An 18,311-nucleotide genomic window follows, 5' to 3' on the forward strand; every position below is an offset into this window, starting at 1 on the left:
GTAAAAAAAAGTGCAAGGCCCTAAGTTCAAACACTCCCTTCCCCCCCCACACACAGTATATGAACTTACCAGCCTACATTGTAGGTGACAATGTATTATATACAGCAAAACCAAAAAGCAGAATTAAAGACTATATTTCCAAAACCTCATTTATTCTTTTATTTCCTTATTTTCTGAATAACAAGCACTTGTGAAGCCTGCAGGTGCCTCTAAATCTACATGGGACAGCCCCTCTTCATCCCATTGCTGTAGTGCCTGCCCTCCTGTCTACACCTTCCAGATTTGTAGTTTTGTGGCATTCCTGCCTACTACATTTACATGAAAATTAATACTGTAAATGTTTTTCTTCCTCTAGACTATGAAGAAATTGGGACTTCACTTTTTGACTGTAGACTGTTTGAAGACACATTTGTCAATTTGCAAGCAGGTACGAGTTATAACAGCATAGTTTAGACACATTACATTGAAACAGTATAATGCTACATGGATGATGAAATTAAACCATCTTAGAATGTTCATTGTTCTTTATAAAAATGGAAACACACAGAAGGGAAATATGTATAGGCATGCACACGGGAAAACAGCAGCAAAGCAGCAGTCATTTGGGGAGTGGGTAGAAAATTTTACATGAAAATTTCTATAAATAATATGCATTGAGTCCTTTCAATAGTGAAAATGAAAAGATAATTCTGACCTCTCCCAAAGCTGCCACATACAGCTGGGCTCTGAGTCATTCAAGACACCATCTTGCGTATGTACATCACTACACCTGTGTTTAATTACTTTTTCCTAAATAGCCTTTGAAGTCTTCTAAAAAGCATTATTTTGTAAGGGACATTCATATGAAAATGACTCATGGGGGAGCATGTCACACGTGTGGGAGATGGGCTTGGTGGTGGAAACAGTAGAGGATCAGATCACTATACAGTTAATCTCAACTGCATGTCTGCAATTGTTTTTGAGACTTTAAAAAATTCCACTGCCAGGGCTGAGAATGTGGCTTAGTGGAAGAGTGAGCATACAGAAAGCCCGGGGTTCCATTCCTCAGTACCACATACACAGCAAAGGCCACAAGTGGTGCTGAGGCTCATCATAAGAGTGCTAGCCTTGAACAAAAAAGGCTCAGGGACAGTATGCAAGCCTTGAATTCAAGCCTCAGAACCAGCATACACAATTCCACTGCCACTGAGTATTAGACACATCTGACACCTAATTACAGTAATTTCTGGCTAGATTCCTAAAAGCCTTTTTTGTTTCAAAACACTAAAGAGCGCTTGTCTAACATTAAAAATCAGATGCATGTTTTTTTCTAGTCCTGGGGTTTGAATTCTGGGCCTGGGCTCTGTCCCTGAGTTTCTTTTGCTTAAGGCTAGTGCTCTACCACTTGAGCCACAGTGCCACTTCCAACTTTCCTCAGTAATTTATTGGAGATTAAAAAAAAAAAGCCTGGGCTGGCTTTGAACCATAATCTTCTCTCTCAGCCTCCTGAGTAGCTAGGATTACAGGCATGAGCCATTGGCACTTGAATTCAGATGCATTTTTAATACATTTGCCCATGTCCTTAATATTTTAGCCCCATTCCCTACAACTACCTCAAGTAAAAGTGATTGGTTCTGCTATGAATGCATACTAAATCTTAGGTTTACTAGCTTTGTGTGATAAATGCTTGCATCCCATCCAGAGAAAGGGCAAAAAGGCACAAAGTACCAGCTCCCGCTCATAAAACACTAATTGTCTCATGTGAACAAGCGCTTGTCTTGCCTTCTATATCTGCAACTGAGAGGTGAGGTACCGCCCATGATTTCTAACTAAACTGCTGAATAATCCAAGGCTCTATTTCTTATCAAAGCAATAGAAAATAAACTCCAAGAGACTGAAGAAAAGCGGCAGCAGCTGAAGGAAGAAATTGAAGTTCTACAAGACTTAAAGCAAAACTTGTGCTCTTTTCAAGAAAACAAAGACCTCAGGTCAAGTTCTGCTTCAGTATCATCTCTGGGTCCCTAAGGATCATCAGTGTGCAAGCTAAGAAGTGACACTGCCAGCAGACCAAGTACTGGAAACTTTAGCCTGTGAAAGTCACAGAGCTCTAGGACTGGGTCCTAATTCTGAGCCTCAAACTGTGATTCCCCTCTGCCCCCCTTTATCCATTCTTGCTGATTGACATTTCATGTCTGACTGAATTTCATGTCACTTCTACCTCTTCTCCAATGACAGGTTTCTCTTCCACCCTTTATACTTAAAATACTGTGTGTGGCTTCCTGCTGATGCTCTTGCCTCCATGATCTTTTGTTTTGTTTTATTCTTTTTTTATTATGATTAAATTTTATTGATAAGATGATGTGCAGAGAAGGTATAGTTACATAAGGTAGTGAGTACATTTCTTGTCATATTTGTTACACCCTCCTTCATTTTTCTTTCCCTTCCCCAGTTCAGATAAGCATATATACAATATACAGTGTACCAGAATCATATACAGTGACCACAGGGGGTACGTCAAAGGAAATTCACCTAGTACATTAAACATTGACAACAGTAAAATCCTCCTGTTTCATTTTGCTTAGCCTCATCTTATATAATCATATGTATGTAGCTGTTGAGACCTTTTTATGTTTATTTAGTAATTGTTTGGTTTTAGAGAGATGATGTAAAGTCACTGACCAAAATATGTAGAAATACCATTTGAAAAGTTTGTTGCTTTACAGACATGATCTCTACTGTTCTCCCCTTCCCACCCCCCTTCTTGTATGGTCTTAAGTACTGTTCCTTTGTCCTCTGCCTGCCCTTGTTGCAGGCAGGCTCCATAATGGCTACTTTTCTTAAGAGGCAGAAATCAGGAGGATTGGCACTCAAGGCCAGGAAAGAAGTTTTCCAGATCCCATTTCAATCAACAGCAAACTGAATGTGATGTTAATGGGATCAAGGTCCAAACCAGCCTGGGCAAAAATGTAAGGCCCTATTAAGAAAATAAAGCATAAGGACTTGCGGGGGGCGGGGGGGGGGGTTGTTCAAGTAACAGAGCACCTGCCTAGCAAGCCCGGAGTTCAAACTCCATTACCACCAAGGAAGAAAAATATTTCCCAGTGTAACTGGCTACATTTTTCTCATCATATCATTATTCCTGTGTTTAACTCACTGTGATCTTTTTTTTAATCAATATTTTGCTACAACTTTCTAAGTCATTAAGAGTTCAAGACTATTAGCCTTCAGTACTTGTACATCAGATTTACTTGCCTCCATGTCAGTTTTTTAGCTTAGTAAGAACATCAATGGGAATATTCAAGAAAGGGGAAAGTCCTCAACCTAACTAGACACAATTCAAAGTACTCTGCCCACACCACCAACATCCTGAAACTTCACATTCACCATCTCTATTTTACCACAGTCCTCTGGTTCACACTTAGCTCAAACTATTGTGACATGCAGAGCAAGTCCCAGCATGGTGTCTGGTCTGATGTGTAGTATCTGTTGAAGATGGAAAAAAACATTTCTGGTGTAATGGCAACCCAAGTCAAAGGCCAAAAACAGCTGTGTTTTTTCAGATTTTACATGAATGCAATCCCTATTACTTACAGTTGGTAATTTTTTTATTACCTTTATTTGTGAAAAGTATCAATTTATGTGCATAATACCTCTTAATCAGTGTCACCTCTTTAGACATCCTACCCCCCCTGCAATAATTACATGTTTCAGGATAAGGGCTACATTGTCTGTTATAAATACCCCTTAAAGGATTTTTCTGCTGTATTAATACAACTGTACTATCTTTTAACAGAAATAAAAAAGGATTTCTATAATGCATGCATAGAAGCTGAGAATCAACTAGTTGACATGTCTACAGTGATTCACAGCCTAACATCATGGTAAATTATGGTAAAAATATATATAACTTTATCTTAATTTTTAAATGTACCATTCAGTGACATTACACACAAACCATCTTTCATCTTGTAGAGCCCAGCAAATATTCCTATTCTCTCCCCCACACCCTTTTCACCATAAATTCAGTACCACATATAAGTACAAACACACAAGATTTATGACTCACACTTCATTAGTATAATGTCCAAGTGAATCCATGTCATACCATGTATCAAAATTTCCTTTTTAAGGCTATATACATCTGAAGGGGAAAAAACAACTCTATATGCCTTAAGATTACTTTATTAATGGCATTGTAAATATAACAAATACAGCCTACATAAGAGTATCAAACATTGTTCCAGTAAGAAGTTCAAGAGTACAGTTAGGGCTACCTTAAGAAATGTAAGGACTTTGGCTTCCACTATTACACCAGATTGAAAAAAAAAAAAAATCAAGGAACAGTTTTCAATTCCTGCTATGATTGAACAAAACCATTTAGAAAAATAACATTATATTTAAAAAATACTCAAGTATTTTTGAAGGAACTGTTCTCTTTCTACCATACATACGCATACAAATTAGTAATCTAAGAAGTGGTTCTTCATCTGTATTAGGAATTTACTAAGTATTTGTTTAACAAGTGGACTGTATGGATATGATCTAATTTGTGCTTTTTTAAAAGTTCCTTTAATTAAGAACAGTAAGTAAACATCCTGGAGTTCTCGTTTTGTTAAAGACCATAAGCCTACAGTGATTATTATAAACTATACATAGCCAAATTAACATGCATTCATCATCCTAGTAAAAAAAAAACTATCGTAATACAGAACCAATTCTAAAATTAACAATTACTGGGCTTCAGTTATTTGTGATAACATCGAGAAAAGGGGGCTGAGACCTTGAGGTTTGTATCTCAAATATCAGGTATTATCTTGGGGGTCCACATACCACCCCACCCCAGTAGACATTTTAAAACACTGATAAAACAGTAGCTGTAGCTTTTTTCCCTCTTTTGTTACTGTGGTGCTAAAAACACATTTCATAATCAGACACCTGTCCTCCCACCAAAAAAAGAAAGTAGGACCTTTTCATAAAAGCCATGAATTTGGAACCCCTTTTAAAGGTTAAACAGCTAAATAGTGTGCCTAATACAAGAGGAAAAATCCTTAGTGGGAGATAATAAGTAACCAAATCTGTGACAGATTTTAGCCTAGAAAAAAATAGGTTATGTCCATTAAGCACTATAACAAAGTGCCTTTAAGAACTTCTTCTAAGCCAGGTGATGGTAGCTTATACCTGTAATCCTAACTGTTCAGGAGGCTAAGATCTAAGGAAAGTCCATGAGACTCTTATCCCCAACTAACCACCAAAAAACTGCAAGTGGTGCTGTGGCTCAAGTAGTAGAGCACTAGCCTTGAGCAAAAAATCTCAGGGATAGAGCCCAAGCCCTGAGTTCAAGCCCCAGGACCAGCATCAAAAAACAAAACACTTCCACATGATAATGTAAATCTCATAGCTAAGCAGTCATATGGGGAAGAAGGGAGCCAGTTGATTTTGTAGGGGAAAGGTTGAGGGGAGTAATTTAAATTTCAGTCTCCAATTTAACCTTAACGAAATAAAGTTGGATTAGTTATATTCACCTTTATCCATACAAAATCCATTATCAACTTATCATGAATAGTTCTAAATCACTACTCTAATTACATTAAAATTAAGCACATTAGTAAATTCTAGCTAGCCTAGAATTTTACCTTTAATTATTTCAATTGGCCTCACTCATATTCAACAGATATTCCCTTTGACATTTATTGAAGTTTTCTTTTTTTTAAAGTCATTAAGAGTGAAAGCATATCACAGTCTGACTCTTCTCACAGAAAGGTGCTGACTGGTGACTAAGGCAGCACTTGCAAGCAGAGGCTGGCTTCCTCAACTCCAGGGGAGGCCTCAGTGCTCATCTCACCGCTCACCAACTAGCCTAACTCTTGACGAAGGCCTGTGCCTCCTGACCTTTTTCCAATTTCCCAAGTTCCTCTCATCAAAAAGGAAAACAGAAGAAGCTAAACTTTTACCATTCACAAAGTTCCGGCCCATATTCAAGAAAGGTCACAGTTAAAACACACATATTTGTTTACCATGGGCCCAGGAGAACTAAACATCCTTCCTATGTTCCTATGGAGAACAGTGTCTCAGATGTGAAAAAACCACCTGGTGGGTTTTACCTGCAGAATCTCATCATCTGTAGAGCACAAGCTGGACACATCACCCACAGGGCCCCAGAGCACTCAGCCCCGCAGCCTCGGGCTTCAGTTCTTAAAGGCTCCACATTTACTGGCTTTAGCAATGAACTCCTTTAGCAGGGGGCCATCCATGTGCCAAAATGCTGCGGTTTGGGTGACTTCTGTCAAATGATTGATGCAAAACTTAAAGCAGAATTCTTCTAAATCCTAGACATATGCAACAAAAATAAAAACAGAAGAGGCTTGTGTTTATTAACTTTGATTGAATTACTTCTCTCTAAACCCCTCATCCCAACTTTCTCACCCTCCCAGAAAAAAAATGTCTGTCAGGTCATATAATTCAAATAGGGCACATAAGAGGCCATAGTTATGTATCAGAAAAACACTACTTTACAGCACAATAAATGCAAGAGTTGCCCTAATGCAAGTTATTTTACACAACACACACACGTGCGCACACACACACACGGATGGGTTCATAATCACCACTTCTGTTGTACAGAGTCCAATGCTGATCTAGTCCATATCATGCATTTAGTTATAATTTTCAATTGAAAATTAAGACGTAAGTTTAAGGAAGACTGTTTTAAGAAACAAAACAAGCCAGGCAATGGAGGCTCATGCTTGTAATCCTAGCTACTCATGACGCTGAGATCTGAGGAATGAAGTTCACAGCCAGCCCAAGCAGGAAAAGTCTCTGTGATACTTTTATTTCCAATTTAGTACTAAGCAGCAGGAAATGGATCAAAGTAGTAGAGCATGAGCCTTAAGCACAAAAGCTTGGGGACAATGCCCAAGCCCCAGGACTAGCACAAAAAGAAAAAAAGAAACAGAACACACATGAAGATTTATGTTCCCAAAACTATTTTCTTGCACTCCTAATTAAAAATGACCTCATTTCTAAAGCCATTAAAGAACCAAATCCTCAGAGAGTCAACCCCAGAGTACACACAGAAAGGGTTTTTCATTCAAAGTCATAACTACCAACGTCGAGACAAAAAGTATGTTCCAGTAGTATACCAGAATTATTTAGAGATCAATCTCTGCTAATGCCTCCTTTCACCCTCTAAAAACCCTAACATCTGCCAGGTGCCAGTGGCTCACACCTATAATCCTAGATACTCAGGAAGCGGAGATCTGAGAACTGTGGTTCAAAGCCAGCCAGGGCAGGAAAGTTTATGAAACACTTATCTCTAATTAAACACCAGAAAATTGGAAGCAGAGCTGTGGCTTCAAAGTGGTAGAGCCTTAGCCTTGAGCACAAAAGCTCAGGGACAGTGCCTAGACCCTGAACTCAAGCCCAAAAATGGACCAAAAGAAAAAAATAAGTGCAACAACATAGGTTAAATCAATGGGTTTGCACCTGAACTGCACATGAAAACTAAAGTATAAGGGCAAACCACAATAAAAAGCTCTCAATAACTTGACCAGCTATATTGTACACTAAAGATGAAAGCTCAGAGATCTACCAAACCAAGAATGCTATAGTTCAATAGTAGTCTTGATTTCACATTTCCAACCATCAAGGTGGGAATTTTAAACAAAAAATAGGGTTTCATGCAGATGCAGAGAAGAGCCTATAAGCAATCATTTCCTCATGGCCAAACTCTCTGACTCTGGCTGAAAGATACATTGAAATCAGGAACTACACCCAGACATGTAACATTAAGAAAAAATCCATAACTAATAGGTATCAACCAGATACTGCTAGAGTTTTTGTTTTCTGTCCATTCAAAGAGCACTTATAATTTTAACACAGCTAGGTACTGGTGGCTCCTGCTTGTAATCCTAGCTACTTAGGAGGTTGAGATCTGAAGATCATAGTTCAAAGCCAGCCAGGTTAGGTACATCCTTGAGACTATTTCTAGTTTGTCACCAAAAATCAGAAGCAGAGCTGTGGCTCAAATGGTAAAGTGCTAGCCATGAGCAAAAAAGCTAAGGGGCTGTATCTAGGCCCTGGTGGGTTAAACCACAGGACCATCTCAAAAAAAAAGGTTAATATAATCTCAGGATCCACATTTCTTAATCAAATTCTCAGCGACTGAATGTAGAGCTGAATGTTCTCCGTTACACTAAAATGTAAAACTACATAAAACATTACCTTTAAGATAGTTATTCAAGAAACAGCATTGCTCTTAATAGTACAACTCAAGATTAACAGCTCTCAGAACTAAATTATTTTCTACAGGGAAATAAAAATCACACTTTAATCTTAGTGTAATCATGAAATAGGAAAGTAGGGTATTTGCATATAACTGGAAAAACGAGGCCAGTTAGGAGCATAAATTATTCAAACCATGTATCAGATAAGCATCTTCAAATATTATCTTTTAGTTACATAATTTCAAATTCACAGGAGGAATATACTACTAGATTATATCATAAGCTTTGTCATATTTGTGTCTGCAAAGTTCATTTTAGTACATAAGAAAAAATCCATTTTATTAACTGCAGAAGTTACCTTGAGCATTAACCTTTAAGAACTTTTTTACACAGTACAGGCATACAAATGGCACTTTTAATTACAAATCACTTCGTGCAACTATTAAAACAGTTCTATCAAACTACCTGCCCTTTCCTCTCCAAATACTCTGAAGTGAAGATTGATTCATTTTCAATTAGTGCTTAACACTTTCAAACACTAAAATTGAACTGCAGAATACAGGAAACCATCTAAATCTGGTCTAAGTGAGCCTTGGTTATGGCAGACCTACATGAAGAAAGCAGTGAATGCTTTGGAGACAGACTTGACTTGGAGTGTACATTCCCTCCGAGTGGAACAGTCACACACCTTCACTTGTCCCAAAGCTATTCTGAGACCACCCTCATGTGCCCAGAACCTACAGGATCTGTACTCTCACCCAGAAAATACTCAGACCTCCGATTAGACAAGAAAATGCAATGCTTGTCAAACCAATAAGTCAACTATACAAGGATTCCAAGGCAGCATCATTTGACCAGTAGATTTTTTTGGGGCAGTCCTGGGGGTTGAACTCAGGGCCTGGGCACTGTTCCTGAGCTTCTTTTGCTCAAGACAAGTGCTCTACCACTTGAGCCACAGAGCCATTTCTAGCTTTTTTGAGTATTTTTATTGGAGGTAAGAGTCTCATGGAGTTTCCTGCCCAGGCTAGCCTCAAACCACAATTCTCAGATCTCAGCCTCTTGGGTAGCTAGATTACAGGCGTGAAAGTTCAAAAGATCCTAACTACTCATGAGGCTGAGATCTGAGGATTGTGGCTCAAAGCCCGCCCAGGCTGGGAAGTCCATGAGACTCATCTCAAGTTAATCACAGAAAAAGTCTTGGAAGTAGCACTGTGGCTCAAGTGGTAGAACGCTAACCTTGAACAAAAAGGAGCACAGGGACAGCACCCAAACACAAAGTTCAAGCCCCAGGACCAGCGCACGCACGCGCACACACACACACACACACACTCACACTCACACAAAATAGAATGCAAGTAGTTCAGACAGCAGACTAGAGCCACCCAGCACTTCTATCTCAGGTAGATGGCAACAAGGAGAAGTGAGATGTCTTAGGTAGGGCAGGGCAGGGCACCACTGAAGAGTAGACAAATCAGGGAAAACTTTGAGTTGATTTGGTACTGCTGACTGCTTTCTCTCCTCTAAGTGACAATGCAAGAGATATTCTAACATACATACAAATCACAAGGCAGGAACACAAATATGAAAAACAAAGCAATATGACTCCTCAAAAACTCTTAACTCTTCAGTAATTGAACCCAATGACAGAAATAGTTGAACTGCTAGGTAAATAGTATTTAAGAAAAAGAAATTCTTTAAGACCAATTCAAGTCTTAGATGAGAAAGTTTCCATTCATGTTGACAACATGAATGGAAAATTGAGTAAGGAAACTGATTGCTTTTAAAAAACACACAAAACTAGACAACCAGGCTTACTCCTATAATCCCAGTTACTTAAAACACAGCAATCAGGGAGACTTACAATTTGAAGAACAACCTGAGCAAAAAGTTAACATAATCACAACTTCTAGGAACTCTGGCCATCATCAATAGAGCAAACCTGAGAACCCATGGGGGTAGAAGAAGAATCTGCAATATAAATACAAGGCACAGAAAACCTTAATTCAATTTAAAACCTTATTCAACAAATAAGCTAGGTATTGGTGGTATATGCCTGTTATCCAACAGGAGCTTACACAGGATGATTATGGCCAATCAACAATAAAAACGCAAAATCATATTTACCATTCCTTCACAGAAGCTAGAACATAGCTCTACATAATAAAGGCTATAAATGACAAACCTATCACTAACATGGCAATCAATGAGACAAAACTAAAGCATTTTTCTCTAAAATGAAGAATAAGACAAAGGTACTCATTCACTTATTCTATATAGAGCTTAAATGCTTAGCCAGAGAATAGACAAAAAAAAAAAAAGAACTAAAAGGGATGCAAACGGGGCGGGGGGGGGGGGGAAGAGTCGAATTATCTTTGTTTACAGATAATATAATTATATTCTTGACCGATTCCAAATATCCCACCAAAAAATATCTAGGAATAAATCTAACCAAGGAAAAGACATCTACAATGAAAACTGAAATACCGACAAAATGAATTAAAGATGACACTAGAAGATGGCTAGACCTCCCATGTACATGGATCAGAATACTGTGAAAATGGTTATTCAATCCAATTCCAACCAAAATTCCAATGACAGTCTTAGAAATAGAAAACTCGATCCTGAAAGCACAAAAGACTTGGAATTGGCAAAGCAATCCTGACCAAAAAGAACAATGCTGGACCTATTATAATGCCTGACTTCAAATAATACTACAGATAAACAGCAGGGTGGTAAAAGCAGCAGGGTGGTAAAAGCAGCAGGATGCTGGCACAAAAAACACGAAGACCAATAGAAAAGATGACCCAGAAATAAGCTGAACCAGTTTTAGCATCTGATTTTTGCCAAAGAGGGCCATAAACTGTTGGAAAATAACTCTTCAAAATGATGTTAGAAAAACTGGATTTGTGTAGAAATCAGGGTTTGAACTAAGGACCTATATACTATCTCTCACTCTGTGCAACAATCAATCCAAATGGCTCAAAGACCTGAAACTTTGAAATTACAAGAAAACATAGTGGAAATACTTGAAGATATAGAAATAGGAAATGGCTTTCTGAAGAGAATTTCAGTGTGTCAGAAAATAAAAGCAAAAGCTGACAATAGGACTGTATCAGATTAAAAAGATTCTACACATCAAAGGAAACAAGTATCAGAGTAAAAAGCCTACCTACAGGAGTGAACAAAGGATTAGTAGCCAGAATATATAACAAGATCAAAAAACTGAACATCAAATGAACAAGTCCAATTAATAAGTGGCAAATAAACAGACACCTCTCAAAAGAAGTATAAATGTCCAATAAGAAATGCTCAACATGCTGAGCAAATGACACTGAGATTCCATCTCTTCCCAGCCACAATGGCAGTCATCAAACAAAAATAAATGCTAGTCAGGTACCAGTGCTCATGCCTGTAATTCTTTTTTTTTTTTTTTCCAAGTAAAACGATGGATTTATTGGGGAAGTAAAAAGTATACTGACTGGCCAGGGTCACGGCCCAGACTCGGGAGCTGGGACCAAGTGCCCTGGGCCACATAGGGTCAGGTTATAAAGGCAAACACCACATGGTCAAGCCTGCCACACACAAGTAGCCAATGAGGTTACAACACTTACAGAGCATGCCAGGTCACACGCAGGGGGCCAATGGAGTTACAATCTGCCTCATAGCAACTGTTTGAACCAAACTATCATGTTAGTTAGACCTGTCATGCCTGTAATTCTAACTACTCTAGAGGCTAAAGTTCAGAGGATTATGGTTTGAAGTCAGCCTAGGCAGAAAAGTCCAAAAGACTTCATCTCCAAAATAACCAGCAAAAAGCCAGGCAGGCTGGAGTCATGACTCAAGTGGAACAGTGCCAGCCAAGCAAGCATGTAGGTCCTTAGTTCAAACCCTGGTTGAGGAAAAAGAGAGTTGGTGAGGAAGCAGAAGAAAAAGGAACCCTTACACACTGGATGAGAATGTAAGAACCCTTATAGACTGTTGGTGGGAATGTAAAAATCAGTGTAATCACTGGAAATCAGTATGGAATTTCCTCAAAAAGCCAAAAATAGAACTACCATATAATCTATCGATATCTCTATCTATAGATATACACAACACACCCTGGGCATACAGTTTAAAGAATGCAAGATGGCATAAAATAAAGATACCTACACTCAGGTTTATTGTGGCATTTTCTTTCCACAGGTTTTTGTGATAAAACACAGAAGACTGATGGCATCAACATTCTCATATTGAAATGTTAGTACAGCCTTTAGTGGATTTCTAATGCAGTCCTAAAAAAATGGGCTCATGTTAATGCTTCTTTGGAAGACTACTGGGCTAGATCTGATAGGTTTTCATCTTGGTTGGAGCCATCCCTGAGATACATTCTAGATGGCACAAGATGACCTAATATACCTACCTCTGTCCAAACCTGCTATTACAAAGCCCAAACCACAAGCACACAGTTTATTCTATCATATCAATGAAATTTTGGCTTTTTCAGGATATGTGTTTTCATATAGAAAAAAGGTATTTTCTCTCACTACAGAACATGCTTATGGACAACTGATTGGAGAAAACTTTTAACTTGGCCTACTGATAAATTAGAAAATGCTCACCATCTGGCTTTAGTTCTAAGCTTTCTGACACTTAGATCGAAACCAATTTTAGAATTCGATTCTTGGGCTCATACTTATTGTTCTTCCAAAAACAAAATTATGCTGGGTATCAGTGGCTCACCACTGTAATCCTAGCTACTCAAGAGGCTGAGATCTGAGGATCATGGTTCAAAGTCAGCTGGGGTAGGAAAGTCCATAGGAATATTATCTCCAACTAATCACCAGAAAAACTGGAATCGGCACTGTGGCTCAAAGTGGTAGAGGGCTAGCTAGGAGCAAAAAGAGTTCAGGGACAGCACCTAGGCCCTGATTTCAAGTCCCATGACTGACAAAAAATAAAAACAAAAACACAGGCTATAAATTGCTCAGGAAGTTAAGATTTTCTGAGAAGTTTTCCATTTTGGTGAATCAGTAATGCTCAACTGTTTCTCTAAATACTCAAATACCTATAGAAAACAAAATCTCCCAGAGAATCAGTACAAATATCCAGCCAAACATGGGGGAATGTGTCTGTGACATCAGTATTTAGGAGGTAGATGAAGGAGGACCACAAGTTTAAGGCCAACCTAAGCTATATATTGAGACCTTGTTGAAAGAGAGAAGAGAGGGGTAGGAAAGGGAGGGGTGGGGTGGTAGAGGTAGAGAGAGAAAAGTAGAAACATGATGGAGGAAAGAGCAAGGAAGGAAAGACGGAGAGCAGGACAGAAGGAAGATAGAGAGACGATATGGAACTATCTCGCCATGTGATACTGAGCTATTAATCTTCAGACAGTATTTGAATTCCATGGTCTCCCTTGAGGTACTATTTACTCAGAGGGCAATGGAAAACTATTCCTGTGCTCTTCCTTCAGATCCTTCTTCATAAGACTTGGAGAAAGCTTGATGATGCATTCACAAAGCAAGGCTTCACAGCAACCACCTTGCTTTTGGACATCCTGGTAATTACTCATGTCTACACATGTTGGGATACATTTGTTTCAAAATTACCTTGCCAAAAGGGGGCTTGGAGGAGTCACAATCTTTATAGAGAAGAAATGTAAGAAGCAGATAGTCCCAATCTTCTTAGCACTGTGACCCACAGGCAAAGCAAGTCATCTTGCTGACCATCCCCAATCTGGGTCTCTCAAAATTAGTTTTTCCAAGCTGGGCAGTGGGGGCTCATGTCTGTAATTCCAGCTACTCATGAGGCTGAGATCTGAGGATCACAGTTCAAAGCCAGCCTGGGCAAGAAAGTCTGTGAGACTCTTATCTTCAATTAACCACTAGAAAACCAGAAGTGGAGCTGTAGCTCAAAGGGAGTGAGCAAAAGAGCTCAGAGACAGCACCCAGGTCCTGAGTTCAAGCCCTATGACCCACAAAAATAAAAAGGTAGGAAAGAATGGAAAAGAGAAAGGAGTGACTAGGAAGGGAGAAAAACCAAGACACTTGGGATTACAGAACAAAGAAAGAAACTTGCAGAAGAAAAGAAGATGGACAAAAACCTCGCTGAAATAAAGAATAAAATAGCAAAAAAAAATAATAAATTAGTTTTTCCAATGTGATGCATTGGTAATTTCCAAGAAATGAATATGGATTTGATTTTTATATTCTAAATATTGTATTTACTTACACTTTACAGTATTAAGGAAAGAGATGTAAAATTACAGTGAAAGTTTGTCTTCTACTCACTTTTCTATTTTCTAATGTTTATGGATGTGTAATATTTGTAGAATATTAGCTGTGTGCTGTCTTAAGTTTTTTTTGTTGTTGTCATTAGTCATGGTACTTGAACTCAGGGCCTGAGTGCTGTCTGAGTTTTTGTGCAATTGGCATCACTTTGTGTCACAACTACACTTCTGGTTTTCTGGTGGTTAACTGGAGATAAGCATTTCGTGGACCTTCCTACCCAGACTGGCTTTGAACCTGAGTCCTCAGATTTCAGCCTCCTGAGTAGCTAGGATTATAGACATGAGCCACCAGCATCCAGCTGTCTTAAGATTATTTTTAAAAGTACCTTTTCGGCTGGGAATGTGGTTTATAGAGTGCTTGCCTTTGCATACATGAAGCCCCGGGTTCCATTCCTCAGTACCACATAAACAGAAAAAGCTGGAAATGGCACTGTGGCTCCAATGGTGGAGTGCTACCTTGAGCAAAAGAAGCTCAAGGGCAGTGCCCAGGCCCTGAGTTTAAGCTCTAGGACTGGGGGGGGGGGGGGAAAGGCACTTTTTCATTTCTGATCATTGTACACTGTGTTTATATGGAAATGTCACAATGAAATATGCATACCCCAGGTAAAACTAATACATACTAAAAAATTTTTTTACAGAGCACCCCTTCATGATGAGATATTTAATATTCTTTATTTACTCTTTGGTTCACTAAGTCAACATCTATTTCTGAGTGCTGGATAGGTTCACACCATCACAGGCGTTAGAAAATCATGTATCTGCAGTCTTTAATTTTTAATGTGTAAAATTAGCAAACAATCCATGAGAAGGGTGGGAATGTCACAACTTTCCAATAAACTTTCTGGATACAATTTAGCTAAAGGTGAAGAAGAAACTTCCAGCAATGAGGGCCAAATGTTTGCTCTGACTGGTTAAGGCAGCAAAGTCTAGGAACAAAGTTTAAAAAACTCAGAGAACTGTGGAAAGCACAAGGAAGATTCGGTAATCAAGCACTAAGGAAACAAAAGACATCAGCCAGAATTAAAATCCTATCTCTGAGAAGAAATGAATATAAAGAAATAGCAGTTCTAATAGAGGGTCATGGTGCTACAGGAAGGGTAGGTGAAAAACACAAACGTCCATTTTTTTCTATGAGAAACAATTTACTTTGATATCTTTCCATCAGTTGTTGGGCTGCAAAGTCAGCCACATTTGACCTCATCAAATATTTATTACCATAACAGAACCTCAAACTAAAACAGGATACATTTTAAAAATATAAGACATAATGATTAACTTCAATTCCTAAGTGATAGATATGAAGTTTGTCCTCCATTACACTTCAAAGGCTACCATGAGGGTCTTTGATAAATTTCCTGACAACAAGTATTCTGCTTCATCAAATGACAAAATATCCTAAGAATAAGCTAAGTGTGCATGGCCATTAGCTTGCCATTTTGAATCTCTCAACATTGCAAAACCAATCATGTATTTGTGAGCTGCTAGTTCACCAATTATCCTTACTGCAGCCATTAGACAGTACTGTTTTCATAGAACTCAATAAACATTTATAAACACTTAACAGTGCCTAACACATGCCAAGCACCAAAGTATACAGATGAAGAGGATCCAGATCCTGCTCATAAGGAGCTTACAATCTCATGCTCTGCTTAACTTCAAGGAAGTTCCCTCAACAAACACAAAACCTCAGACTCTCCAAGCTCATTAATTCATAGACTCTCTAGAGATCTGAGAACCCGGACTGAGAAGTCAATCAAAAGAGTCCACAGCAAATTCTTCAGAGTCAATGAGTTCTAAGGAGTCATGATAGAAATCTAGAGGACACAGATATGAACACAGGGCTTCTTGGACTTCTGACAGAGATAGGAAGACAGCAAAGTGGGCCTGGGAAACATTGATGGCTACAGAAAAGCTTTGAAAACTACAGCACTTTATATTCCAACTGCAGAACACTGCTAGGACCTCAGTCAGTCAGACTTCTATCTTCATTTTCAAGAATGGAAATGGAGGACCAATCACTTCTGAAACAACAAAACTAAAGGCCAGATTTCACTTCTTAGTTATCAGTCAGTTTACTGAGTCCCTAAGCAGAAGTGAAGCTAGTCATCACATTCCTTGTGTTACACGAGAGGAAGAGGGAAAATGAGCGCACAGTGAGTTACAGGCAGCTCTGCTTTGCTGTTTGCCGAGTTAGGTTACCTCTGCGTCATATCTGACTGCAGCAGAGAATAAGGAAAAGGCATTTTCCACAGTAATTCCTCGCTTGATAATGTGCTGACAAAGTTTTTTCAGTCTGTTTTCACAGTAAGACGTTGCCAAGTCCAGAAGACCTAAAAGCAAAAGGTGTGGAAGGTTTAATCCAGTTTATAGAAACTTCACATAACTGATAAACATATGCATTTTATCTTGGTGAAAAACCTACTGAGGAGAAATTCCCTTTCTGCACTGGTTCTTTTTGAAAGTGTGGTCATGCTTCTTGTCCCTACAAAAACTTGGACTATGATCCTTTTATTTTAGGGTTCTCTTTTAGAGTTCCTGTCACACAGCTTCACCTAGCTATTGGATAAGAAGGGGTCTGAGGGGGCTGGGGATATGGCCTAGTGGCAAGAGTGCCTGCCTCATATACGTAAGACCCTGGGTTCGATTCCCCAGCACCACATATACAGAAAATGGCCAGAAGTGGCGCTGTAGCTCAAGAGGCAGAGTGCTAGCCTTGAGCAAAAAGAAGCCAGGGACAGTGCTGAGGCCCTGAGTCCAAGCCCCAGGACTGGCCAAAAAAAAAAAAAAAAAAAGAAGGAGTCTGAAAAATATGCCCCAGCAGGCCTTGAACCACTAAGCTCCCATTCTTTGCTCCAAGTAGGTTACAGGTGGAAGTAGATTACAAGTGGAAGACATCAACATGAATAAAGTTTTTTTTTTTTTTTTTTGGCCAGTCCTGGGCCTTGGACTCAGGGCCTGAACACTGTCCCTGGCTTCTTCCCGCTCAAGGCTAGCACTCTGCCACTTGAGCCACAGCACCGCTTCTGGCCGTTTTCTGTATATGTGGTGCTGGGGAATCGAACCTAGGGCCTCGTGTATCCGAGGCAGGCACTCTTGCCACTAGGCTATATCCCCAGCCCCAACATGAATAAAGCTTTTTACTCACTACCTCTGCCACCTCCAAAATCATGTCTCTTCTATATTCACTTTCTACAATAGCATACGGGGGGAAAAAAAGTTCCCCCCTCATTTTGTTTTCAAAACACTAAATCCATCAGTAACTTAGTTTAATACTTAAAAATTTCAGTAAATCCAGTTATAAATGAACTGTGCCCATAACAACCATAGTATTAATTCAAATATTTCTTTAAAAACAGGCCAAAAACAATACGTCCAACCCTTTTTACATTTCACTAATCTAAGAACACATGGAGGGAGATTCTTCATGATATGACCTGGCTAGTCACTATATGGCTGAGGTACCTATGGCGTCTTCAGGTGGCAAATCCACCGTGTCTGTGTAGAGGTACTGGAGAAAGGCACGATACACAGGGTAGGAAAACTGGTCTACGTCTATCACCTCCTTCATGTCCTCATTCCAATAGGATTGGAACATGGATCGAAAGTGCTCACACCTAAAACAGAAGGAAAGTTACCTGATTAAGGTGCTGGATCAGATAAACAGATGTCAGAGGCACCTTTAACCACTACACACCAAGACCACATATTCACATTTACTGACAATCTTTTGTGTTTCTTTTTTAACCACAAACAAAACTTCCACAAGGTCCTTTAGTTATTTAGCAGTGCTAGGAATTGAACCCAAGGCCTTGTACCTTATCTTCTAGGCAAGTGTTCTACCA

General features: G+C 39.1%; 2 protein-coding genes across 13 annotated transcripts in view; one reads left to right on the forward strand and one right to left on the reverse strand.

Moving 5' to 3' along the window:
• Phf11 (PHD finger protein 11) overlaps nt 1–18,311 on the forward strand; it is a 69,906-nt gene that overhangs the window by 23,845 nt on the left and 27,750 nt on the right. For 4 of the 7 annotated variants that reach the window (XM_048341406.1, XM_048341409.1, XM_048341408.1 and 1 more), the window contains 2 exons: nt 356–427; nt 1,850–2,280. In XM_048341406.1, coding sequence (XP_048197363.1) covers nt 356–427; nt 1,850–2,004 — 227 coding nt within the window. In that variant the 3' untranslated portion in view covers nt 2,005–2,280. Of the gene's footprint in view, nt 1–355; nt 428–1,849; nt 2,281–5,735; nt 5,853–16,033; nt 16,167–18,311 lie in introns of those variants that run through there. The other 3 variants (XM_048341404.1, XM_048341407.1, XM_048341405.1) reach the window with 3 other exon arrangements.
• Rcbtb1 (RCC1 and BTB domain containing protein 1) overlaps nt 5,690–18,311 on the reverse strand; it is a 49,591-nt gene continuing 36,969 nt past the window's right edge. For 5 of the 6 annotated variants that reach the window (XM_048341397.1, XM_048341398.1, XM_048341399.1 and 2 more), the window contains 3 exons: nt 17,932–18,083; nt 16,669–16,799; nt 5,690–6,305 (listed from right to left, as the gene is read on the reverse strand). In XM_048341397.1, the coding sequence (XP_048197354.1) occupies nt 6,165–6,305; nt 16,669–16,799; nt 17,932–18,083 (424 nt within the window). In that variant the 3' untranslated portion in view covers nt 5,690–6,164. Of the gene's footprint in view, nt 6,306–16,198; nt 16,800–17,931; nt 18,084–18,311 lie in introns of those variants that run through there. The other variant, XM_048341401.1, reaches the window with a different exon arrangement.

The sequence above is a fragment of the Perognathus longimembris genome, chromosome 3 (assembly GCF_023159225.1).
Source record: "Perognathus longimembris pacificus isolate PPM17 chromosome 3, ASM2315922v1, whole genome shotgun sequence".
NCBI classification, from domain to species: domain Eukaryota; kingdom Metazoa; phylum Chordata; class Mammalia; order Rodentia; family Heteromyidae; genus Perognathus; species Perognathus longimembris.